The sequence below is a fragment of the Podarcis liolepis genome (assembly GCF_965112155.1).
Source record: "Podarcis liolepis genome assembly, chromosome: 13".
Taxonomy (NCBI): domain Eukaryota; kingdom Metazoa; phylum Chordata; class Lepidosauria; order Squamata; family Lacertidae; genus Podarcis; species Podarcis liolepis.
The window spans coordinates 33,980,582-34,007,265 of NC_139573.1; the positions used below are offsets into that span (position 1 = coordinate 33,980,582).

General features: G+C 44.3%; 2 protein-coding genes across 14 annotated transcripts in view; one reads left to right on the top strand and one right to left on the bottom strand.

Moving 5' to 3' along the window:
* Positions 1–26,684, bottom strand: part of SKAP1 (src kinase associated phosphoprotein 1) — a 353,915-nt gene that overhangs the window by 4,634 nt on the left and 322,597 nt on the right. For 12 of the 13 annotated variants that reach the window (XM_083470125.1, XM_083470131.1, XM_083470118.1 and 9 more), the window contains 2 exons: positions 24,872–24,977; positions 20,850–21,229 (listed from right to left, as the gene is read on the bottom strand). In XM_083470125.1, coding sequence (XP_083326251.1) covers positions 24,879–24,977 — 99 coding nt within the window. In that variant the 3' untranslated portion in view covers positions 20,850–21,229; positions 24,872–24,878. Of the gene's footprint in view, positions 1–20,849; positions 21,230–24,871; positions 24,978–26,684 lie in introns of those variants that run through there. The other variant, XM_083470124.1, reaches the window with a different exon arrangement.
* On the top strand, positions 296–8,280 carry SNX11 (sorting nexin 11). The gene is made up of 5 exons (XM_083470288.1): positions 296–491; positions 1,926–2,026; positions 3,396–3,494; positions 4,749–4,961; positions 6,298–8,280. Exons 1-5 carry the CDS (start codon positions 327–329, stop codon positions 6,428–6,430), a joined length of 711 nt encoding a protein of 236 aa, XP_083326414.1. The 5' UTR covers positions 296–326; the 3' UTR covers positions 6,431–8,280.

Here is a 26,684-nt window from a genome sequence, read left to right on the forward strand (position 1 = left end):
GACAGAGGACAGGTCTTTTAACATCTATTAGCCTTCATCCACATCACCTGGTACTTGAAGGTATCCTTACCTCCATGTTCCAAGACAATATCAGTTGCGGGCAACAAAGAAAGGAATGTGGTTGCTTCCATCCTGTGCTTTTCAACTTCCTGGGTGCCTCTGGTTGGCCATCATTGAAAAAAGGTGCTGAAGTAGATGTACTTTTGGTGTGATCTAGCAAGGCTTCTTTTTCTATCTGCTTAAACAGTTTTCTATCTGCTTAAACAGTTTCTGTTTGTAGATGATGTTCTTCAGGCTAGGAGTCATTATTCCTCTTAAGGTATGGGATGGGAGGCCGTGGGGAGGAGTATTGGGACTGGAGACTTTTGAATGTGTTTCCACACCCCCTCTATCCTCTTGCCCAGGAGCTGACCACTGTGCGTGTCCAAGATCCTCGTGTCCAGAACGAGGGCTCCTGGAACTCTTATGTGGACTACAAAATATTCCTCCATGTAAGTATGGCAAAGCTGGAGCTGGAAGGGGTCCAAAGAGCAACAGCTAAAGTGACTGGAAATATGGCTTGTCACCTCATGTAGAAAACATTTGTAAAACAAATTCTTCTTCTAACAAAGCCATCTTCGCCTGGTGCTGAAATGGCCATCTCTGCTACTTCTTCAAACTGCTGTGTAAGTGAGAGTAAACTGCCTGTATTCCAGTCCCTCTGGCAACTGCACAGAATTTGGAAGAGAAGTCAACTTTGCATCACGGGCAGGCAGAAGGCAAGAGACAGCAGGAATTCTCCTGCTATTTGTTTCTTACCTTTTCCAAAGCTCTGCACAAGTGAGACAAGACTCCAAGAGAGCTCATTAGCAGGCACAGAGGGAAGAAAGATACATTTTCTCTTGCTTGTGATGGAGTTCAGAGAATGAAAGAAACAGCAGGAGAAAATCTTGCTGCTTCTTACCTTCTCCAGGCTGCAGTGTGAAGAAGTCTGAAAGAGACTTCTAGGAGTCATGGGTACTTTCCATTGGCACCTTATATTGGTCCACACAGCTCACTATTGTCTCCATTGGCATGCAGCAGAAGCCTTCCGAGGTTTCAGACAGGGTTCTCCCTGCCTCTGCTTGGAGATGCCTTGGATTGAATCTCAAACCTTCTATGTAGAAAGCAGATGTTCTGCCATTAAGATACAACCCTAATCCAGGGATTGTGCTAGTCTTGAGGCTATAACAGAGTGACCTCTGAGAAAACAGAAGCTAGCCATCTCTGGATTAGAGGATTATGTGGAGGATGGCTGGGAGTCAACTACCTTGGGGACCTTACCTGCTGGTTTAGAGGCTGGACCACCAGATCATGTAGATAAATAAGGGATGGCTAGCACAATGCACCCTTCATGTTACCTTTTCCTGCAGCATCTGACTGACAACTGCTAGGCTAGATGAATCTTTGGTCTGATTTCCCCTAAGGCAATTTTTATTTGGGCTCTCATCCCACTGCCTGCCTTGGCTGATCAAGTAATAATAATAATAATAATAATAATAATAATAATAATAGTCACATTTCCGAGGGCTCAGTTGTAGGTACCTCTCTGAGAGGCAGAAGGAAATGTAAGACAAACAAATCTGTTGCTAATAGTTAAAGGACATTATAGAGAAAAAGGCCATTCTTTTAATACCAAAAAAATCAAATGGCAAGCATGCTCTTTGCTGACACAGCCTCACCTGTTGGTCAATTAAATCTTTAGTTCAGCCATCATAATGATTAAAAGTTTGCATTTCCAGTTTTCATGGCACAAAGTGTCTACAGTATAATGCTAGTGCTGCTTTAACAAAATGGCCAGCAGAGGGAGACAGCTTGGAAAAAGAGCCTGAGATAAGAAAATGAAAGTGGGGGCGGGAGGGCGGTCAGGAAATCTCAGAGCAACACTCTCTCTTCTCATCATGCAGACCAACAGCAAAGCCTTTACAGCCAAGACATCCTGTGTACGCAGACGATACCGTGAGTTCGTGTGGCTGAAGAAACGGCTGCAGAAAAACGCCGGCTTGGTGTAAGTGTGAAATGGCAATCTTTTCAAAGCCTGCTGTACCCACAAAACATCACCAGGATAGGCAGGGCCTATGCCCCAATATAGCTCTGTTGAAAATAAAACTAGCTGAGGGTTCTAAATGCATTTGTTTGAATGGAAGCCTTTAAAATGTGCCTAACAAAGAGTGGCTCATTGGGAGAGCACATGCTTTGCATGCAGAGGATCCCATGTTCATTCCCTGACGTCTTAAGTTAAAAGTGATCTGAGTAACAGTACTGGGAAAAGGATCCCCTGCCTGACACCTTTGGAGAGCTGCTGCCAGTCAGAGATGTTACTGGCAAGAAGGAGCAATAGCTACCTTCTGAATAAGGCTGCTTTATATGTCAATTTCTTTTGTTAGAACTTAGAAGAGGCTTGCAATTTACCTTTTGCAAAGTTCATGTTACATCTACTCACTTGCAAGTGAGCCCAGCTCTGATACTGATCTAGCATCTGCTCTGATACTGATCTAGCATCCTGGAACCTACATAACTTTTCTGTAAACCCAGCTTGATAATTTAGTGCTGAGGACCATTCAAAGACATCAGCTTCACCTTGCAGAAATGCTGAGTTTTTCGTAAGGGGATCCGTCATGCGCTAACAGCTCCTGTCAGGCTTGTGGAAGATGTGCATTTCACTAATGTGCTTTTGCCAGTTTCATTGCCAAAATCAAAGGAGTCGTGTGAGAGTTTGCTGGAAGTCATTTTCATTCCTGACAAGAGCAAAATGCAGGAGGTAGCTGGTAGAGCTAGTAGTTTCCAGAGGGATCTCTTTTCAATAGTGCACAACAAACTCTTGGAATATAGTTACAGATAGGTAGCCGTGTTGGTCTGCCATAGTCAAAACAAAAAAATTCCTTCCAGTAGCACCTTAAAGACCAACTAAGTTAGTTCTTGGTATGAGCTTTCGTGTGCAAGCACACTTCTTCAGATACACTGAAACAGAAGTTGCCAGATCCTTCTATATAGTGAGAAGGTGGGGAGGGGTATTACTCAGGAGGGTGGTGGGAATGGGTGATTGGCAGATAGCTAAGATGAGCCTGTTGACGACTCTTAACGACTGCAATAGGTCTTACAGGAGAAAGCAAGGGGTGAGAAGGTGAGAAATGGCTTTGTCATGTATAATGAGATAAGAATCCAATGTCTTTGTTCAGGCCAGGTCTCTCCATGGTTTTAAGTTTGGTAATGAGTTGTAATTCAGCAGCTTCTCTTTCCAGTCTATTTCTGAAATTCCTTTGTAGTAAAACAGCTACTTTGAGATCTTGTATAGAATGTCCTGGGAGATTGAAGTGTTCTCCTACTGGTTTCTCTGTCTTGTGATTCGTTCTTACGCCCCCTCCCCAATCTTTCAGGCCTGTCCCAGAACTTCCAGGGAAGTCCACCTTCTTTGCAGGCAGCTCTGATGAATTCATTGAGAAGCGGAGGCAAGGGCTTCAGCAGTTCCTGGAGAAGTGAGTAGAAAGTAGGAACGAAGGTGGGGGAGGGCAGAGTTATGTGCTTGGATGCTGTCATACATTTTGCAGAAATGTGGGTATATGTTGGGCTTCTCCATAAGAAAGAACGTTCCCATGAACAGTTACATTAATGTGTTCCATTCCCCATAATCTGCCCCTTTCTTTTCCCCTTCTGGCCTGGGATAAGTGCGTTTAGCTTCAGTTGCACTTCTTTTTTAATTCTTATCCTGTCCTCCTGTTAAGAATCTTTGGGTGTAAGGTGAGGTCACCCTGCTTTATCTTTGAAAGCTTTCTGTAAGGTAGCCTAGGCCAGAGAGAGACGGGTGCCTTGGCCTAGGGTTACCCAGAGGACTTTACGGTGGAAGGTCTTCTCCTAGTCCAATACATTCACTTTGCTATCCCGGCTCTCACTTGTGGAGACTGACTTAGAAATGTAGTTGGAGTGAGCAGCTGTTAGCCCAGAGTGAGCAGAGGGAGGGCAACACCTCCCTTCCTCCACTTGGCTGATCCCCACTGCAAGGAAGGTGCTCTATTTTGCTGTCAGGGGAAGCGCAATAGCTCAGTGGTTGAGTACATGCTTCACATGCAGCAGGTCTTAGATTCAGATCCTGTTTATTTCCAGGTCGGCCTGGGAAAGACTCCTACCTGAACGCAGGAGAGCCATTGTCAGTGGACAGTACTGAACCATTGGTCAGACTTGGTATAAGGCAATTTCCTGTATATCTCATGGCCCTTTAAAACTTGGAGACAATACCCAAAGTGACTTCCAACATGTTTTAAAGTAGTAATGGGTATTGTGGCAGGTTTTTTTTAATTGGAAATGTAAGGTATAACTATTCTTAAAAAATATAATGTTTCTCAAACTGTTATTTCCAACAAATTGCTTGAGACACCTGGAGAATACTCAGGTTGAATGATTACATCTGCACACCATCTTTGTAGAGGCCAGGAGAAACACAACACATAACTGCTATGTTGTATTTTCCACATACTGAAAGACAGCACCACAGAGCTGGCATGTCTAACTCTCCAAGTAGGGCAGAGGTTTGTGTGCATTTGGCTTATCTCTCACTCACTTAGCTAGCCTGCCGAAAGCTAAGACTTGGCTATGTGGAAGAGAAGGGCAGGAAGGGCTGCTTGATCTGGGAAGCAGTCCTAGGGAAGGCTCTCTTGTACAGAAAGCATGGTTTACCAGGCACTGTTTGCTGTCCCCTTGGTTTGGTACTTACCACCTTCCGTTTTCCTTTCAAGGGTGGTACAGAATGTTGTGCTCCTTTCGGATAGCCAGCTGCACCTCTTCCTCCAGAGCCAGCTCTCTATACCAGAGATTGAAGCTTGCGTTCAGGGTCGGGGCTCTCTGAGCGTCACAGATGCCATTCTCCATTACGCCATGTCGAACTGTGGTTGGGTGCAGGAGGAGGACAGCCATTCCGCTCTGCTGGCCAAAGGGGACTTCAGCAGCAGGTAATCGGAACTGGGTGTGTTGGTGCAGTTTGTACTAGATGCTGAAAACTCTGAAGTGAATCCAGAATGAAAACGGTTCCTATCTGGGGGAAAGAGAGCTGGATTGGAGGAGGAGATCAGTATTTGAATGGGAAATCAGCTGTGTATGAGCTCTGCTCCTGTCTCTTCTCTTTCCCAGAGACAGGGTGGAAAAAGTAGAGGATTGCCAGAGTTTCCATGAACACCATGCTTTGCACCTCCTCCTCAATCAAGTGCCACCAGCCTCCTCTTTAATCAAGCGGGCAAGGCTTAGACATCACCAAGCAATTAACCACCACAATACAGGCTTTTTCAATAGTTGGATTTCAACATTTCCTGTAATCTTAAAAAAATGGTTATGGTTTTGAGCCAAAGGGGAGTGAACTAAATTCTGGTCTTGAAAGCTTTTCCCCCTTTCAGATATAGTTTTGTTGAATTTGTTATAATATGTGTGTGTGTGTGTGTGTGTGTGTTTAGTGAGGCTTAAGTTACTGAATACAGTATTTTCCACAGTATTTTCCTGCTCATCTACAATTGTATGCTGTTCTTCCATCTCCCGCTCTTCCTGAATTCACAGTGGTGCTTTGGTCTTAGACTGGCTATGGTTCTTGACCAGTCAAAACAGCTACACCATACTTCCCAAGAGATGAACTGCAGCATTCTTCCATATCACACAGAATTCCTGGGTGTGCCATTTGAAAGTGTGGTGCTTTGTCTCTCTAAGCAACTGTGTGCATGGGGGGAATGGGGCAATCCTAACCATATTTCTCAGAGCAGGGGTGGGCAGAGGTCATGCTTGCAGGATCTGTTTTGGTTTTTACTAGAACCCCAAGATCTACCAATCAGTCAGGTACAAAAAACCCCCATTGGAATTAAATTAATCTGTCGTCAGAAATTTGTTTTCAGTACCAGAACAGGGGACACGGGGACACACACACACACACACAATTTCTTGTGCCCTCTTTCCAGCTTTCTTAATAACTGGGGTGGTGGATGGGAGTTATCTGGTTGTTGCCATTGTTAAACAATTGGAAGCCAAAAACGCTTGCTGACCTACTTCAAATCACCTAGAGCTCTCCCAGGAGATCCTGATGTGCCATCTGCCCACCTCTGTCTTAAACGATAGATTGGCAGTGTAGGTGTAAATGTGTTTGGTCTGATTCCAAACCAAGGAACTCTGGGATGTATAGTTCTGTGAAGGAACCAAAGATTTCCAACAAAGTATTATCTCTCTTCTCTGCCTTCCCCTTTTTCTTGAAACCCAACCCTCCTTTTCTCTTACCTCCTTGTTTTGAAACCCAACCCTCTTTTCCAAAAGCTCTGTGGAATCTCACCCTCACTGGTGTGACATCAGCATGGAAGACAGCCAGTTGGAGAGCCCGGATTCTGAGGAAGAGGAGCCACTGCCCGTTGACTCCGTAGCATCAGCTGACCTTGTCAAGGAACAGTGAGAACAGGAAGGAAAAGGGCTCTGTCCAGGATGTGCTTGGAGCTCATCTCTAGCCCTTTCCTGGAACTTGCATTGCCTGTCAAAACTCCAGGGTCCAACTCCTATGCTGTAACTGGTGACCTGAGTGGGCGACCAGCCTGGACCAAGGCCCGAGAAGCTGAAGCTCACGCCTAGGAATACTGCAGTAGCTGTAAATTATATGATGTAGCTCCTGTTTTTGCAGCCTGATCCTGCCTTGTAGAAAATGAGCTGGCTTCCAGCAAGGGCATGTCAGCCTATCACTTCTTATCCCACCTTCTGTAGATTTTGGCAAACAATCCTACGCAGGAAGCTGCTCGGATTTGTTTTGGCTGCGTTCCCTTTCTCTCCCTCCTCCTCTCCATCGCTGATAGTGTTTCTCGCAGAGGCCCAGCTGTCTTTGGTTACCCTGTAGGCGTGTCAAAAACAGTTCGCCTGGGGTTGGACTTTCCTTTGTTACAGAGAGCCAGAGAGCCCACCTGCTGGCTGTGGATGCCAAGCCCACATCTGGGTTTCCCTGGTGGAGCTGCATGCAGCTGGGATGAGTGGCTGGGCACCCTTGCCAGCTCATTAGCACCAGAGCTGATTCTTCTGGTTAGAGGGTGCGAGCATTAAGAACATAGAGGGGGAAATGAGGAAGTTATTCTGTAATGCTCTTGTGTGTTTGATGCATGCAACCCATCATCTGCTCTAGAAATAAGATGACCCCTCCATAGCCCCACCACTGTGTATCTTTGTGAGGGTATTAGATAATTTCCTTCCAATTGTCTTTGCACAGACAGTGGACCAGAGATCTTATAGAGATCCCCTGACTTGCCCATTCTTCTTTGGGTAGAAGATAATGCAGAGCTAAAAGAAATGGGCTTAAATAGGCTGGGAGGCCCGCGTGAAACATTTCTTACTTTTTCTTTTTTGCTGTTTCTTCTCCTCTGTCTCCATTACCTCCCAAAGTTTGGTGTACCATGAAATTAGGCTTCTGGTGATACCCATACACTTCCCCGAAAACCCTTTTTAATGAAAGTTAGGAAGTTTCTTGCCCTCCAACATCAACTCTGGTGTCTGGGTGCTTTCTGCTGTAACTTGCAGATTCAGTCTGTGGGCTTTGAGTTTTGAAATGGCAGAGAAACTCCTCAGTTAAATTGCTTTGACCTTTTTTTTCAGACCTCTTTCTCTCCAAATAACTCAGTAAAACAAACATGCAAGTAGAACTGCTATCACCTGAAAAGCTCTGGTCATGCGTTGCTTTTAATCGTTCATTCTCCCACTCCCCAGTCTGCCACCCAGTTATGACATATTTTCTTTTTAGATGTGGAACTGAGGAGGGTGCAGAAGAGCAAAAGAAGCAAGTGTCCTCTCTTTCAAGTTCTGGTGGTGTATATAGAATGGTGTGTATAGAAAGTAATAATGGAATATCCTATTACATCCATCAACAGACAGGCCAAGTTCAGATATACATCTCTCCGGTTGTTGACTTTCTAGTCATTTTGACCTTAGGATGTAAACTGCAAGGCCCTCTTCACAAGTGGTGGTAGAAGGGCACGTCCTCTTGCAGGATCTTATAGCACAGAGATCATGGGAGCATCCATGTGAGGGTGGTCCGTGGCATCTGTCTGTCCCATTTTATCAGAGTCTGCTCCCTTGAGTACTGATGAAGCAGGAAGGGATTTTGTTTCATTCATGCACACTCTCCAACAGCCACAGATTGCAGTACAGAGAAGGAGATCCCTTGCTGCAACAGGTGCACAGAGAGAACATCCTCTAAGATACTGTATATGTGAATTTTCAGAAATGTGTATACTTGCAAAAATAAAAAAGGATAACATTTCCAGGCGATGTCCATTAACAGTGCTTTGCTTTTTACCCAACCTGAGAATGTTTGATTTAACATTTTCTCTTACAAGCAGGGCTTTAATCTGAGGCAAAGGTAAAACATTGTGCAAAATGCAGTTCCCTCGTGAATAACCTCTGCTAACCTCATCCCACACTCGTAGCACCTATCATATTATGCATGGATTGCCAGTGGATAGTTCAGGTGCTTGGCTAGGGGCATGTTATAATAGGAGGAGTTAGAGCCAATCCAGGTTAAATATTATTATTATTTAGGAGACATGGGAGATTCCAGTGTCCCTGGTAAGGTTTTGGTTAACCTTTCACTAAAGGCATAAAAAATGGGCAGCCCTGAATACAAAAACAGGGAAGGTCTGTTATGATATCGGGGCAAACAGGAGAGTGTTTTGGTGATGGGGTGATCTGTCAATTAGTTTTCACTTGGCATGGATATGTTTCCTCGGTTGAAAGACTGATATGTCTGGAGGTAGGAAAAGGTTTTACTGGCAAGTGGGATAGGTCATGAATCTGGGATTTTTAAAAATCTTGTAGCAGCTTTCGGGGATCTGTGGCTGTCCAGATGTTGTTGAATTCCAATTCCCATCAGCCCCAACCAACCATAATTTGCTTAGTAAGCTGTTTTCTGTCACAGCCTTGGCCTCTGCTTGTGGCACGTGATATTTTGGATTATGTTGGTGTTGGTGTTTGGGCTGTTGCTGGATACATGACTTTGTTTTGTAGGGATTTACACCCAAATGGACTTCTAGTCTATTTCAACTTGAGGATTCATAGCTGCACAGCATAGTAGTTAAGAGACAGAAGTCCCCCAGTTCAAATTTCAGCTTGGTCAAGAACTCACAGAGTAGATTTAAGAGATGGTATTATTCACTGGCCTTGCCTCTCTGCCTGTAACATAGGGATAATAATGCTGGTCTTCCTTACTAGGGATGCTAAGGATTAATGAGATCATGTACATGAAGTGCTTTGAGCATTTAGGTACAGTGATATGTATCTATTTAAGTTCCTCTATATTATTTCAGCTTCATAGTTGCTGCTGCAGCATGGCTCCTTTTTATGTACTATGTATCTATTTACAGTGGTACCTCAGGTTAAGTACTTAATTCGTTCCGGAGGTCCGTTCTTAACCTGAAACTGTTCTTGAAACTGAAGCACCACTTTAGCTAATGGGGCCTCCTGCTGCCACCGCGCCACCAGAGCACAATTTCTGTTCTCATCCTGAAGCAAAGTTCTTAACCCGAGGTACTATTTCTGGGTTAGCGGAGTCTGTAACCTGAAGCGTACGTAACCTGAAGCGTATGTAATCCAAGGTGCCACTGTAAGTCCCTCTACGTTATTTCAACTGCATAGTTGCTGCTGCAGCATGGCTCCTTTTCATGCCCTTCTGGTGCCAAAAGAACCCAAGGTCATGTGCAAGGGGGTTGCTGGTGTGCTACTTCTGACACAAGTACTTCTGACACAAGTCTTGCTGTCTTCTGTTAGAGTCTTAAGTTAGTGGAGCACTGTAGGAAGTAGTCATGCAGCTGAGGCTATATCAGACTAGGCACTCATTATTACTTTAAAAAATTGAGATGCGATACCTCTGGAGGCCCTTCACCACCGCCCCCAAATTTCACATCTCCTCTGCCTCTCCTTAGTTATGGCTTTACATTGCAGGGGGCTTTTGGGCCTGGTGCGCCGCAAAAGGGATCAAGCCAAATGCGCAGGTGGAGGGTGGGCAAAGAGGACTTTGAAACCTACAGAGGAAAATTCTCAAAATGTCAAAAGAAGTTCACTTCAAAAAACAAAAACAGAATAAACCTCTCCTCACTAGCCAGATGCTCACTAATGACAGCTACTCTCCTGATTGGCCGGGCTGCCTCATGAATATTGATGAGAGCGCATGATCCAAATGGCGCAGCTGTGCAACCACCTGCCCTTGCCAGCTCAGCTTTCGAAGCTTCCAGACAGTCATTCGGAGCTGTTCGGAGATTTGATTTCCCACCCTCCTGAAAACTCAACACAAGTCTTCCCTCCCCTTTCCGCATGGTGCTCTCTCTCTTCTCGAGTGTATTTGGAGAGAGATGATGAGACAACCAGTAGGGAACCAGTGCAAGTTAGGCAGGGCTTCATTTTATGCCCAGGTTCAGGCCAAAGACACTTTCAGTATCTATATTGCCCTACAGATTCAGGACAAACAAAAGTTTGTGCAATCAGTAGCGGACATGTTGTAGAATGTGTTGATGGCTTTTTGGCTTCCAGGCACATAGCAGAATGAGGTGGCAGAGTCTAGAGATGCACTTCAGTTTATAGGTGCTGATGATGCTCATTTCCCATTGTTTCTCCATGCAAAAACAACCAACGCAACTCCTTGGAAGAAGAACAGAAACACTGCCAGGAGAGGCCTGCACTTAAGTTATTGACATGCTAGCTTTCTCCATGCAGGAAGTCTTAATTTCTAAGTGGGGGAGTATTTTTCCCCCAGCCCCCTCCACCTGCAGTCTGAAGTAGTACAGTTCAGAACTCTTACCACCTCATTCTGTGCAGTTGAATGGCTCCTATCCTGAGTTGGGGCGGGTGTTACCTACTTGGCATAGGAAACAAGGTGCTCACAGCATGAAGAGGGAACCCACATGTGTTCAAAATGGGAGTATACTAATTTATGTGTGTATAGCTATGAGCTGTGATTGCTGAATGGCACCTCTCATGTTCAGGGTCAGCATATCTGACTACCAGCTGCTGAGGGCAAGTGAGGAATGGTGATCTCTTCTGCATCCTGCTTGAGAGTTTCCAAAGTCAGCTGGCTAGCCACTGTTTAGAGACAGACAGCTAGGCTAGGTAGATCTTGATTTGATCTACCAATGTAACATTTATCTTAGCATTCACTAGATTCTCATTCTCTGATACTTTCACTCTACAACTGTGAGCTGGCTAGAGAGTCCTGGGTATGTAGAACACCTTTTCCTTCCCCATGGTGAAATGGCAGCCAGTCCCTAACAAACCTTAGACAAGGTAAAAGTGAGCCCTGGTGCCTGTTGCTTCACAAACCAAGAATTTAAATGAGACCTTGAGGGGAGATTCAGCAGCGCTGAGCCTCTGGCATGTTTGCAACAGGAGGACCAAAGCTAGGAATGTAATGCTAAAACATTGAACAAGAAACCCTCTGAGCATACTGAGTGCCTTTTAAGTCTGCGTAGTAGGTGTGGGGAACCTGTGGTACTCCAACTGTTTGACTACAACTCCCATCATCCCTGATCACTGGCCATGCTGGCTGGGGCTGATGAGAGTTGGGATGAATTCCATTTAATGTGTCTAGTCTCAATACAGCCAGGATTAAAAGGCAGGGATTGTAGTAATAAGTGCAGCCGCCCTTTGCCTTTAGAAATGGTGTAGTACAAATGTGCAGGGTTGAATGTGTTAAAGGAAATGGTTCTCTGCAGGAGTGCCAGAGCAATATCAACATCTGCAGGCTTTATTTTTAGGTTAAAGCTGGTTTAGCCTCCCTGCTGTGCAGAGATCCATTTAGTTCCTGTAAGGGACTAACTTGGCCTGGAGGTTCCTTGATTCTTAACAAGATCTTAGCTCAAGTGCTGGCTTTTCCTTCTCCTTCTCAAGGCTCCCTGGATCACTTCAGCACAGATTGTGCCTATCGCACTTTCGACGTGGGCTTACTCCAAATCCAACCATGCTGGTTGGCAATTTAGGGAGGCAAAAAAATATATCCTGCACATACTCAAAACTATTCTCTCTCAATTCAGTGGGGTTTGCACTGGAGAAGTTGCTGGCCAGACTGCTCTACCTTCCACCTTTAACGGGAGCCCCAAAATTTGCCCCCAGAGGAGAGTGCCTCCCTCTGTTTTGTTGCAGGGTTGTCTCTTGCTTTCTGGCTCCTCCAAACTCTTGCTCTTTCCTCTGCTGAGAGACTGGGGAGTGGGGATTAACACCCTTGGAGCTGCAAGCTGTTAGCCGGGTCAAGGCTTGGAGTTGCAAACATCTCTCTTGGCTTGTTTCTTTTCTTTCTTTCCCTGCTGCCGGCAGGATTTCTGGCGGAGCATCATTAAGGCTCCCCAAGTCTCCCTGCCTTCTGCTCCATTCCGAGTTTCTCTTGGCAGGCGCCTGGCCTTTTTTTTTTTTTTAAATGGAGGAAGTAATTTTTGCTGTGCCTGCCAGCAGCCTGGAATTTCAGGGTGGTGATTAGGGGGAAAGGGAAAAAAAGGGGGGGAGAGAGGTTGAGTGCTGTGCCTACTGCAGGCTCATTAAGCTCAGGGTTGCGGGGCGGCAGCTGCGGATCGAGATGTGGGCAGCCATCTGAGACGCGGGAGAGATGCTTCTTCCTATCAAGGCCTGGACACGAATCCTGCACCCCTATTCTCCACGCGCCACCTCTTGCCAAAAGTAAAAACGGCAAGAAAAAACAACAAGCTCTATTTGAACTGTTCTGACTGCAGATCGTCCTTTCAGCACTGGATTTGCAGCCGCACAAGCATGTGAATTAGAATATGCAGGGGACCCCTGCTACTATTACCCCTCCCCATCAAGTCACTGCAATTTGGGTCCAATATTCTAAAATAAAGGGGAAGTTCAAGATGACCTTGAAGCAGAGCTTTATTTGAGACAGTTTTGAATAGGAATCTTGACCCTGCAACATATGAGTCAGGGATAGCCAACACGCAGCCCTCCAGATGTTGAACTATAACTCCCATCGTTCCTGACCATTAGCCATGCTGGCTGGGGCAGATGGAAGTTGGAGTTTAGCATCAGTTGGATAGCACTACATTGGCCATCCATGATACAAATTAATAATGAAGATGAATGCCACTCTGCATATGCTTCAAGCGCCTTTTCTTCACAACCAAGAACCTACAGTCTGCTCCTTCTAATCTTGGTATTAGAAGGGAAGGCTTCCAGGCCAATGAACATAGAAACATGGAACTGTAGAGTTGGAAGGGACCCCAAGGGTTATCTACTCCAACATTAATTTGAGCCTTAGCCCACCCTTTTTAAAACAACAAAACAAAAAAGAAGAAGAAGTGCTACCTTGGTTTTACTGCTTGGGATACTAGCTATAGATAGATGGGGACCTCCTTGGGCCCAGGGCTTGGTTCCTAAAAGGGAGATGAAGGATTCAGACCTTACTGGAATTTATCTCCTGTGATCTGCTTACAAATGTGCAGGAGGGAGCTGGCTGACTTTACTCATTCGAGCCACAGTGCCTTGCTAATTGCTACAATGCTGTGGGAACACCAAGAGACGCCTAGTTCCAAAATGAGAAATTCACATTTATGATTTCAAAGTTAATTAACTAGCTATGGGCAACCCTCTGCATTAGCTGCACTGGCTCCCGGTGGTGTACAGGGTCAGATTTAAGGTGCTGCTTTTGACCTTTAAAGCCCTTCATGGCCTAGGACCCTCGTACCTACGGGACCGCCTCGCCTGGTATGCCCCACAGAGAGCCTCAAGGTCCATAAATAACAACACCCTAGTGGTCCCAAGCCCTAAGGAAGTTAGATTGGCTTCAACCAGAGCCAGGGCCTTTTCAGCACTGGCCCCAACTTGGTGGAACGCTCTGTCTCATGAGACCAGGGCCCTGCAGGATCTGATTTCTTTCCGCAGGGCCTGTAAGACAGAGTTGTTCCGCCTGGCCTTTGGATTGGAGCCAATTTGATTCCCTCCCCCCCTTTTTCTTTTTTCTTTTCCTTCTCCTGCAATGAGGCTTCATTTTAATATTTTAATGTTCCATTATTTTAATGTTGTATTTTATTTTTGTTTTTAAGTTGTAATCACTCATCTTGTTTTTATTATTGCTTGTAAGCCGCTCTGAGCCCGGCCTTGGCTGGGGAGGGCGGGGTATAAATAAAAAATTATTATTATTATTATTATTATTATTATTATTGGACTAACAGCACTGACCAGTCTTACTAGGGTGTTGCAAGGATTACTGAGCTCATACACATGAGGTCCTTGAAACACTCTATAGACGTGAAGTTGTGTTACTGAGATGAGAAGAGACCCACATTGGAGTCAGCTTGCCAGTTTGGTACAGCTAATCATTTTATATGGTGCCATAGGAGCCAACTCCTAGGGGCTGTAGGGGCTTCAGACCCCACAATAAAACATTTGAGGGGTCTGGGGCCTCTCAAGTTGGCACTCCTGCATGTTGCCATTCCACATGCAAAGTACTTTGTCAACTATACGGTATTGCTGTTCTTTTAGGATTTTTTTGAGTAAGGTCAACATGAGTCTTATATTACAGAGCAGAAATCTGGGCTTTGCTGAAGCTCACACCATAGCTTTGGTGCAGAGGATACAATATATGCATGAAGAACAGCAGACCCCACATTGCAAAGGGATAAGGCATGCAGAACTCCCTGGCTCAGCTCTTTGAGATGTCCATGTAATGGGGGCTGGCAGGGCAAAAGACAAGGGAGATCAGAGGCAGGCGGAGCCAAAGTGAGTGACAAGTGTATCTATTCTGTTTGTTAGTAAGAAGGCAGGCAGGTGGGGGCTGGCTAATGATAGACTGGAGGTTAGTGGAGCAGTGCTCTGTTTGCCCTTATGGTCCAGCCTCCACTGTGCCCATATATGCTAAGCTTGTGTCCAAAGTGTGAAGTAGCCTAGGCACACAGCCTTCTCTAGAGTCAGATGACTGGGTGCAGGACATGATCTGTTCCCATGAGATGATAGGAAAGTTTTAATAAAAGATTCTTACAATTCCTATGGATGGTGGGAGGCAGTACTGCTCAAGTCAGTGGATCTATAGAGCAGGGGTGGCTAATCCCCAGTTTGGGGTGTGTGATCTGGCCTCGTAAAAAAAATAAAATCATTTCACTCTCTAAGAACCAACCAAGTTTAGGAGCAGTGGCAAAAAGGGAAACAAAAATAAGCAGAAACAATGTTGTGCAGGGCACAGTGCCTACGTAATCATATCAGCCATTTCATGAGGGAGAGGGGGTGATTACCCTTCTCAGCTGATCTGCGCTGGCCAAGTGTAAATGTGACCCATGCCAAAAAGTTTAGTTACACTCACTATAAAGATTTCCTATGTAGTAGATTTTTAATTTTATTTTTATTTTTAACAAGGTGGAAAACTAACAGCTTCTGTCCAAAAAGCTCCGGGATTATTATCTGTCCTCCCCTATTCACATTATCACTAGGAGCTACTGTAGCAAAGTGCCTTAGAGACTTGAGTCGCAAAGTAGGAAGACCTTAGTTTAAATTTCACTGCAGCGATAAACTCTGTGGAAACACAATCTCAGCTCCCCACACCTGAACTATGGGGATTAATAGTACTAACCTACCTAACAAGGCTGATTCATGTGGACACAAAAGTGCTGTGTGCATGCTAAATATTGTTGAGAGCTAGTAAGCCTTGATGGGCAGAGGGAGGAGACGGATGCCAGTCATTTTGCCAATTCCCTGCCTTAGCCACTGCTGATGCTGCAGCCCTCAATGGGAACCACAGAGAATAAAGACAGCCCTGTGTTCTGAGTCTTGGTCATGCTAGAATATGACAGCATGTTGGGAGTGTGAGATGGAATACTGGGAGCTGATTTACAAGAAGATCAGACTGGACACAATCCACACTGAACTGACCCAGATGTGCTCCCATTTATTTCAATAGAGCTTTTGCGGGAGAACTTCTCGGCGAATCGTGCCCTTTATTTTTCCTCTGCTGGGCAACACAGTTGTGGAGAAGAGCAAACAATTTGCGGTAGGCAGCGATCCCTGCCTCCTGTGAGTTGAGAGGTTCAAATATGTCTTCCCAATTAAAGCACAGCTGTTCAGAAAGAAATGGAGAGGGAGAGGGCTGGTGGTGGTGGAGCTGCTGTCTCTTTAAAGAGCCCTTCTAGTGACTGATGAGGGTTGGAGAGACAGAGCCAGGCAGGCCCTGATGAAACACTCATCGCACAGCTAGAAAATGACTGTAATTATGAACCAGTCCCTGCAGAAGGATGAACTCCAAGTTTGCTAATAACCCCGCCAGGTGCCTCTCTCATCTCTCTCCATGCCCAAGTGGTCTCTGTGGCAGCAAAGTTGGACTTACAGAAACTGTAGGCAAATATTTCCTAATGAGAGGTAAATTCCTTCCTTCCTGCAACTGGACCATCCTTGTCAGCAGGATTGTGTCTGTTTATGTCCTGCACCAAAGTAAGAACTGAATTGTTATCTTAAAATGTCAGACCACAAGGACCATCAAGCCTAGCACTGCCTTCAAATAACAGGCAGCCAGATGCCTTGGGGAAGCTCACACACTGAGTATGCTGAAGAAGACAGGCTCCCCCCTGACTTGCTTTTTGCCACAGGATCTGATAATTAAAAGTACAAGTGGGACATGCCAAAGCTCAGGATTCCAACCAGCCATGCCCTTGTCAAGGATACTTCATTCCATTCCTCCTCCAACAGTGGTCAGTCAACATCCTAAAGATGGTGTGTGCTTCTGCCAGCCTTTGGATTTCTCCGAGTGTGTAGATAAGAACATAGGAAGAGCTTGCTGGATCAGGCCAATGGCCCATCTGGTCTAGCCAACCAGATGCCTTTGGGAAACCCCACAAGCTGGATTTGAGCACAAGAGCACTCGTCCCTCCTGTGGTTTCCAGAAACTGGGATTCCAAAGCATTGCTGCCTCCAAATTCTGCTGTTCTGACTACATCAGTGTTTGCTGTCAAGTGTATGTAGTAGGGGTGGGGGACCTCTCTATCTGGTTCTCAGGAACACCCTCCAAGCCATAACCCCTGTCCCCAAGCTACACCCTGCTTCTGTCCTACTTCATACCCTCCTTGAGTGTCATTGCCTGGCTGGTATGTGCTCTATGTTGAAGCTGTAACAGTTACTCAAGTCTGAAATAACTTTTTTTGTAAATGTGGAGTTGTGGACACAGCTTATTACCACAGTAAAGCTAAGGATAACAGCAAATCAGAACACGTCCTGGCACAGTGCAATGTTTACTGGAGTATTAAACATAAACACTAAACATCTGCTTGGACTCTAAAAATGAATTCAGTACATAACAAAATAGATGAAATGGGAAACAATTGACCTTTTATATTGAATCACTCATAACCCTTTATTGAAATACTGAAAAAAAGGAAATTTGTTAATGAATTTTTGTTCATTGTTACTTATTCTCTCTCTCTAATTGCTGTCTGAAATAGTTGCATTCACAATGTAGCTAGCCTGAGTTCAGAAGATGTAATGTTCAAATAGGTTGAACATTCTGCACATTCTGGTTTCTGAATGTTCCCATTCTTAATGCCCAATCTGTATCCATGTTATGGAAACCCTCTAAAAGCTTGACTATATTTCAATTTAAATCAATTGTTACAATTTCCCTCTCTCAAGGAACTCTGGGAAATGTAGTTCTGGGAGATCGTAAGGCTCTAAAACAGAATTATCAGTATCTTTCCAAAGTAAATTTCCCAGGCTATGTTGGCTAAGATCTTATAAGCCATTTAGTCCCCCTGCTTGATGCAAATAATCTAAAGCATTGCCAAGAGAGTGCTTGTGTTTATGTGAAATAAACGTACATTAAATTTCATATGTTGCAGTATACATGCCATCTTTGATGTGGATGTTATTGCACATCATATGAAGAGACTTTAAAGTCTGGGTAAGAAGAGGAATCTGTTTTCATGAACAGGATAGTGGGTTATTTTATGCATGTTTCAGCACCGTGGAGAGTTCCTGTTTCCTCCAGTTTCTCTACCAAACACTTGTCAAGAAGACCATGCCATAATAACAACATGTAGCCCAGCCAAGGGCCCATGTAATCTAGCATTCTGTCTGCAAAGTGGACAAGTAGATGTCTCAGGGAAATTAAATGGGACATGATGGCAAAATGCACCACTTGTTTGTCCAAAGCAAGTTGTAATCAATGGTATACTATCAGGAGAAAGGTGGGATATAAATGCAATAAACAAACAAACAAACAAACAAACAAACAAACAAATCTGTGAACATGGAACTTCAATCTACATCACTCACCGTTCCATCATCCTGTGGACAGCATCTCATTTCTGCCTCCAAATGTGCAAAGAGTATTGGGTAGGAAACCATAACCACTGGGGTCCTAGTTAGTAGGATAGAAGTTCTTTCCCCCATTTTGCTAATTTCAGCCCCACACATCCTACAGCTAGAATCCTGAGACTTAAACATAAACACTAGAAAGGATGATGGCATGAAGAAGTTACTTTATATAAGATTTCTAGTAGATTCATTCATTCATTCATTCATTTAATATCCCATCTTTCCTCCAAGGAGCTCAAGGTGGTGTACAGCTTTCCTGCACCTCATTTTATCCTCACAACAACCCTGTGAGGTAGGCTAGACTAGCACTGGCCCAAGGATACCTGGTGAGCTCCATGGCTGAGTGGGGATTTGAACCCAGACCTCCCAGGTCCTAGAGCAACACACTAACCACTACACCACACTGACATGTAGGTAGTCTAGTTCACATTACTCAATGAATTGCATTCTGCATTTTCTAAAACTGAAATTTGGTAAAATGTCAGAATTTCTGAAAACTTGCAATTTTGGTTTCAAATATGACTTAGAAGGATTATTTTAAAATCTTAAACCTCACGTCCCATTGGTAGATTCTGGGAGAAATGTGAAGCTTGCCAGATTTATACCAAGGCAATCTGATGAATGGTAGCTCTGTGTGTGCATCTCATATCCCTATCTCCCTTTCCCTTATGCTACTAGCAAGTTACCCAGGCAGAATTGGAGGACTGAATGGGAATGTGGGAAGTGCACTCAGCACACCTATTTTGTGCCATGTCACTTCCACACATGTCCACTCTTGTTCAGACAATGATACAGGTGAAAAGGAATCCAAGCTCCTTTTAGCCCTATGTGTGTTGGCCATGATCAAATGGGACTAGATTGCTCTCCTTGTTTCTTCCTCAGCCCACGAAAGCCAAGTGAAATTCAGTAACAGCGAATGTTGAAACAAAATCATTTGCAAAGTCCTACATGCAAATTCAAGTTAGAGGAATTTGCTTAAGGCGTTCCTCTTCCCCAGTTAGTTTCAGTTGAGCCATTTTGAAACCAAATGTAAGGCTGCAATTTTGCACACAGTTGGCCTACCGAGAATCTTTATTTATTTCAGTGGATTTTAAGTAAGCTGTGTGCAGGTCACAGCATAGGTTTTCATCCATGAAGCAGGTCCACTGGATTTGTCAACATGAAAGACTAAAACACTATCTTTTCCCATGTCATCCCTGGGGAGTGTGGGAGGGGAAGAACTCCAGGTTTGCTACCACTGAGAATTTAGATGTACCAGGTGAGCAGTTAACTACCGCCATCTTGTGGCTTCAATGACCTCTACACCTGAAATATGAAGAGAAACAGCTTTCCACTGGCTGGCATCATGGTGTGGCAGATGCTTTGCAGTCTCATAGCTCAGCTATGTCACACCCTTGAGGTGTAGTTTAATAAAACTCACACAACTAGATCCATTGTGTCAGATAGTGAGGGCTCTGCCACCTTTATCCCAGAGATCCAGGTGTAGGCAGGCGACCTTCCATGCACTTGTCCTGGGTGTGTTAGTTGCAACATTTATTCTGAGCCAGCAGCTCTCAAGGGTTTCAGATTGAGGTGTCTCCCAGCCCTAACAAGGGATGCCAGGAATTGACCCTGGAACCTTCAGCATGCAAAGCAGCACAAAGAATTCTTCTTTTCCACTAAGATCTGCAAGACACTCTCCATCCATAAGCAAAGGGCTCCCGTGCAAATCAAGTTTGAAGTCCAACACTTATCACTTTAGAAAATAGGAATCGCCTGCAGTGGCATTTTACATTGCATTATTAAAGCTGAAGCAGATCAGTTTTGGGTTTCATCAGATTTTGGAGCAAAAAGCTAGATCTTGAACAAGATGGGGGCTAGGAGTTTGGTCTAAATACCTACCCATGAGTTGTAAGTCAGATGGATTTTTTCCCCTTTATATAGTATTGCTATATTTATAGCTAGCCTGTCCAACTTGTGACCTATCCAGGTAGACAGCGAGCAGCCATGTATGACAGCCAAACAGGGGCTCAATAAACCTTTTGTCTTTGCTGCCTGCCTGGGATTTGAAGAAAACAGGTCAGTCAAGCAGCTTGCTGACAACGCTGTGAGGTGTGTTCAGCTGGAATATACCAGCCTGTTCTATAGGACTATGGGTGAGTGTGTGTCTGCCAGATTTCTTATTAAAACACATTCCCACCTCTGATGCTGCAATAAATGAATAGCAACAAAAATGAAGCATTTATTTCTTTTTTACCCAGTTGTCTTTCAATCTTTATGTTTCTCTTAATGTAAGTAGTAAGTATTTATTATAAGCATACTTAATATTTTAAGCATTAATAAAATCCAAATTACTCTGTTCTGAATGGAATCTCTTCTGCCTCCCTCATAACTTTTATCTGGGATTTGGGAGTTTTATTCTAATTATACTGTATTCTGTACTGCATGTTTTGGCCTTTGGCTAAAGCAATAAAACTTGACTAGCTGATAAACACACACACACACACACACACACACAGAGAGAGAGAGAGAGAGAGAGAGAGAGAGAGAGAGAGAAACCTCAGCACAATAAACACTTTCTAATCAGCAAATGACAGAAGTATTTATTCCGAAATATTGTCAACATATTTCCCCATTGAGTGTTCTGCAAAAGCAAGTACTGCCCCCACCATCATGTATGTGGAATGTCTGGCCACCTTCTGCAGAACAAGAGCATGTGCCAAGTGGGGGAAAAGTACTAGAGCAAAAGTCTCTAGAGTGTGAAGAACTCTATCTCAGAATGGAAAAGGCTGAAGGAACAACAGGAGAGGAGACTGTGCTTCTGCAGCAGATTTAATGTGGGTTGAGGACATCTCGTGTGCACATATTTTTCTTAGGAATAGCAAAGAGGGGTTCTAGGAAGTGTTTCTGTTGCATCAGCAATGCAAGGGACGGGAAGAGATGAGACCCAGGTTATCTAGGAGGGAACATAAAATAAATGTGAAGATGGTCATTTGGGAGGAAAAACTATGAAAATAGAATGATCAATAAGGTGGCCAACCCACAGCCCACATTCAGCCCAGGTTTTTTGTTGCTCCGCAAGACCCTCCCACTCCATTTTTTTTTAAATTGACAATATTTCATCAGTCTTGATGTGGACCCCTCCGTTTGTGATGTCTGGCGACTGCTGTGCTCATTGTAAATTACTCAATCTCCACACAAAAGGTCCTGGACTTGCTGTTATGTGTGTCTGAAACACAAACTTCAAAAATGGGTTTTCGCTCTAGGTAACTAACCCACTACATCCAGCCTTAGGGTGCTGGATGCCCCTCTTGGTTCACAAAATAAGCCCTGCTTGGAAATTTCAAGTTCTACGAAGAAAGCCTCCAATTTCCTTCTGGAATGAAAAACCTACAGTGAATACAGGCAATTGCTTGCCACAAGGCACCAGCACAAGGAACGCTGAGCAGTTTGCCCAGGGCTCATAAACGTTTAAAGGGCCTATGTAGCTTAGTCCCAGACCTGGCATAATTTCCAACTCACCACTCTTGGCTGTTGGGAAACCAGCAGGGAGGGTAAATTAAGGAGTGTGCAAGTGACCTGAGTGGATCTGGCACAAAGCCTGCTCACCTGCTTGCTGTAATCTCAGGATTCTGGATATCAGAGGAAAGTGTTACAGGTTTGAAGGTGCTAGAGTTTAAGGCTTGCAGTATTAAAAACAGGAAACAGCCAGACTCATGCACATTTAAGACAGATCCATGTGTGCATTTGAGCTGTGTACTAGGCACTTCAAATCCTTTAATTAGCATGTGCGGGAGTTAACTTCCTAAACTGTGTATTAGACACCTCGTGAGTTGAAATTAACATGTGTTAGAAAATAATTGAGTCAGGCTAATTTCCCTTTGAGGTGTTTGCCTAGGGTAATGAGTCATTCACACAACAAGAGGATCAAAGGCAGTGGGACTTCTGCCTGTATTAAAAGAGATCAGTGTGAAGCTGGGGTGTGACTTGAGGGAGCAAGGCAAGCTGCAGGGCAAGGATGCTGATGTGCCTATGGAGGAAGCAGGACTCACTTGTATATATGTTGTATATAAACCATGTATCATAAACCATATGCCATAAAAGCAAAACGCAGACTCAGTAAAGAGCATCAGGAGCTACCTGGAATCTCACACTGGCGTAGAGATTGGGGGTGGCATGTAACACTAGATCAAGGATCCAGCTTGTGACAGAGTAGTGGGCTTTTGCTTGAGCAAATCTGGTACCCAGGTCCAAGCAAACATGGAGCTAGCCTTGCAGTTAATTAAACAGTGGTGGCTAATTTATTGGACTAGGGCACCCAAGCAAAGTTCAAAGTATTTCATAATTCCACTGCAGCATACACTGCACCCCATTCACATGCCTTGAGGTGGCCTTGCCTCTAAGTGTGGGGGGCAGGCAGGAAATCAGACCTGACTCCATGCTACAGTCAGGCCAATGAGACTCTACTGCCTGTGCCACTTGTGGCACCCACGCTACAGATTGGTCACTAATTCAGTAAAATTTAAAATTGTATTTTGATACAGTTTGTTCTTCTACCTTGACTCCTACATCTTTTTAGCACCTTTGTCTAACCAGCTATTCCTCCCCTAGACTTGCCTTGTATAAATGTGCTCCCTGCCAACACAGTATGACCTTATTGAATTCCACTTCACTCTTAACTCAAAATTCACCTAATGACTCTTAATGCTTTCTCCTAATGTGGAGACTTCCTGGCTTGCTCCAGCAGAAAGGAGAGGCCAGAAGATGGAGCCAGAGACAATATTCCTCCAGGTTTAATCCAGGCTTATGTAAAAAGACAATCAAGAAACATTGCGTGCAGTGCCTTTTTAACAAACTCTCTGTTAATGTTTCAGATACCCAGCCTGCTCTTGGGCTGGAGAATATCATCTACAATAATGAAAGGATATGGATCTCCCCACTCACTGTTCAATTTAAGCTCATCATAACACAGCCTCAGAATTTGTTTTTGCCAGGGTTCAGAGACCTGGAATGTGTCACATATAATAGAGACAGGAGTGTCTCTGGGCATGGTTGAGATTTCTTTCCTTTGCTATCTGATATCGGGGGCTGTGGTTCCAGATCAGTGGGCAGCACTGCCAGACAGGGGCAACCCTCAACAACCAACAACTGCATGATCATTCTTGTAGTCCCATCCTAAAAACAACTGTCCCAAGACAAACCAGTGGTTCACAGAGCCACTTTCCCATTAGTAAACAGCAGATAAGACCTGAGTCATTACCAAGGTTTAGCAAACATGGAAAGTAGTTTATATATTATGACAATTATATTGGGCCAGCTTATATGGCTGTGAGAATATGCTATCTTTTGGAGTTGCTCAATAGTTTTCATCAGGCAGAACAGAAAGGTGGCTGATTCTCAGTTAATTACCCAACAGTTCATCTCTGCCTAGACAAAACAATTATTTGCAAAGGGAAGTAAAATTGCTTTCTCTCTATAGTTGAGAATACACCATATAATACCTCCGCCTCTCATCAATGACTAGATCTTTAGGGATCTTCAGAACCAGATAAGTTATAGAATACAAATGAGCAATTGCTGAGCTTCCCTCCATTTTCTCTTTGCCAACTGTCCACCATTTTGAAGCGTCCCTTCTTTCACCTTTCCCCCCCAGCTGGTGCATTCCTTTCAACACATGTAACAGCACCACCTCCTGGTGGCTGATTAAAATCACACTATGTGTTTCAATTATCTTAAGTGCAGTTCAGTTAACTCCAAGGCACCTCTGAGGGAAGACTTATCAGCCGATGAAACATTCAAGCAAGCAGCTTTGAATGAAACATTGAAACATTGTTTGGCAAGCAGCTGAGGAATGCAAAAGGAAAGTTTCTTCAAAGTTTTTGACTTGCCATGAGAAAAGTCAGCCACTTCAGGTGATGAATTTCAGGTGCCATTAAGAGCAACGGAGTGAGGGCCAAACTACATGCTAAGTGCATATTTGAATTTGTCAGTGTCTTTAAGTAGCAGCTGCAGGTTCCCCTAATCTCAGTACTATAGCAGGAGTGATAGGTATTTAGTGGGGCGGCGGGGACAGCATTTTTCTTTTTGGAACAAAAAGTAGTTTGTGAGGTGGGAAGAATTTTAACTGGAACTGCACTGCAGTGGAAAGGGTTAATCCACTCCTCAGCCTGTGCTGAGGCCCCAATTCAAATTGATCGAGGATGGGGGCTTAGCTGCTATTTAAAAACACATGCCACACATTTATTATAATGTGTAGCTTGGTTCTGAGAGACAGACGTATCTGAGAACAGCTCTCTGGCAAGTTCTAGTGGAGGCATAGGCAAACTTAGCCCTCCAGATATTTTGGGATTACAATTCCCATGATCCCTAGCTAACAGGACCAGTGGTCAGGGATGATGGGAACTGTAGTCCCAAAACATCTGGAGGGCCAGGTTTGGCCATGCCTGTTCTAGTACATCAGCCCCACTGAAGTGAGTAGCAATTATTCAAGAGCATCATATGGTGACTGTAAAGCAGATCTGTCCCATAGCAGGCGATTAAACCTGAAGGAGATCCGCCACAATTGTTGCCCAATGACACGAACTCAGCCTTGTCTTACCTGCCATTCATCTTTCCACATCGTAGGCGGGCATAAGATACTCCTTTGGCACAATCCCCACCATGCTGTTCAGCTCTCCGACCCACCAGCCATACATGTTGTACTCCTGGAATTGAAGTAAGAACAGCGTTAAGAGAAATAGCTGGATGAAGGGCCTTGATGTCATGGGCTTAGACTCCTGCCTCTGCCACAGAACTCGTAAGAACGTAAGGGCCTCCTGGGTCAGCCCAATGGCCCATCTAATCCAACATGGGAGCCACAAACACAAGCAGCCTGAAAGGTTACAGCAAGACTGCACTGATTGTAAAACATACACATGCTCATCATTCTGGGTAGTGGTGGGATAAATTGCAACATACAGTGGTACCTCGGGTTAAGTACTTAATTCGTTCCGGAGGTCCGTTCTGAACCTGAAACTGTTCTTAACCTGAAGCACCACTTTAGCTAATGGGGCCTCCTGCTGCTGCCGCTCCACCGGAGACCAATTTCTGTTCTTATCCTGAAGCAAAGTTCTTAACCTGAAGCACTATTTCTGGGTTAGCGGAGTGTGTAACCTGAAACATATGTAACCTGAAGTGTATGTAACCCGAGGTACCACTGTACTCAGCATTAAGTGTCACTTGGTGTTGATAGAAAAGTTAAAGGGCTTAATGGATTGTGTCCAATGAGCACAGGATCACAGAATTGTAGAGTTGGAAGAGGGTCATCTGGTTTCCTCTTTACCAGGTTAGACATACCCAATTCCCTCAACCCTTCCTCATAAGGCTTGGTTTCCAGACCCCTGATAATCTTGGCTGCCTTCCTCTGCACACATTGTAGCTTGTTAATATCTTTCTTAAATTGTGGTGCCCACAACTGGGCGCAGTACTCCAGGTGTGGTCTGAAAAGAGCAGGACTATTCCTTCCCATGATTGGGACACTATACTTCCGTACATGCATTTAAAATAGTAATATGAATTATTATTTCTCATTTAATATTTTTTTGAACTTTTAATTTGATGTAATTTTGGTTAGCTGCCTTGGACATTGTAGAAAGACAGGATATAATCAATTGCATTAAAACAATAAAAATACAACTGTCAAGGGTCTAACATATAAAATAAACCTGTTGGAATAAAGCAGCATTAAAGCAAGAGTCCCAAATGCTTTGTATTTCTCCCTTCACAAATGCTGCACCAAATAAAACTACTTTTAACTTACCATAACACTTAAGAATACAATATTAATGTTCATAGATAAGATTCTCTGTACATATAAAGGTTTGGACTAGGCTTCTGCCTGATGCACCAGTTTTCTAATGGGAAAGGGTTGTGTTTGTTTTTGCATATTCTTCAAACTGTATCCTTCCGCCTGCAGCTTGAAGTGGAAGAGTTCAGAAAAATATCTACCACTTAACCCTGTTGATTGTGCAAACTTGTCCTTACAGAGCCTTCTGCTACAGCACCCAGAAGAACTGCAAGTTCTGGCAGAAGTTCTGTTTTGGCTGTGGAGAACCCGGGACTGTCAGCTCTCTGGCCAGTGAGTGGGGCCATAGAGTCTTTGCCCTTCCCTTAGTGGTGGAAAACATGATTCTAGCAGCTGTTGGCCCACCGGACAATGGGTGAGGCAGAATGTCCTACATTTTGCTCCTTAAATAGCTGCAGGGATATGTGAAGCAAAAGTAAAGAAGAGTTCATCTGAGCACATTCAGAGTGCTTTATTCTCTAGAATAACCTCTCTCATGGACACGTTAGGAGCAAGACGCTGCAAGCTGAAGGGTTTCCAGACAAGTGTCGCAGCATTCAGTATAAAGGCTATGGGTTGTTTCACACAA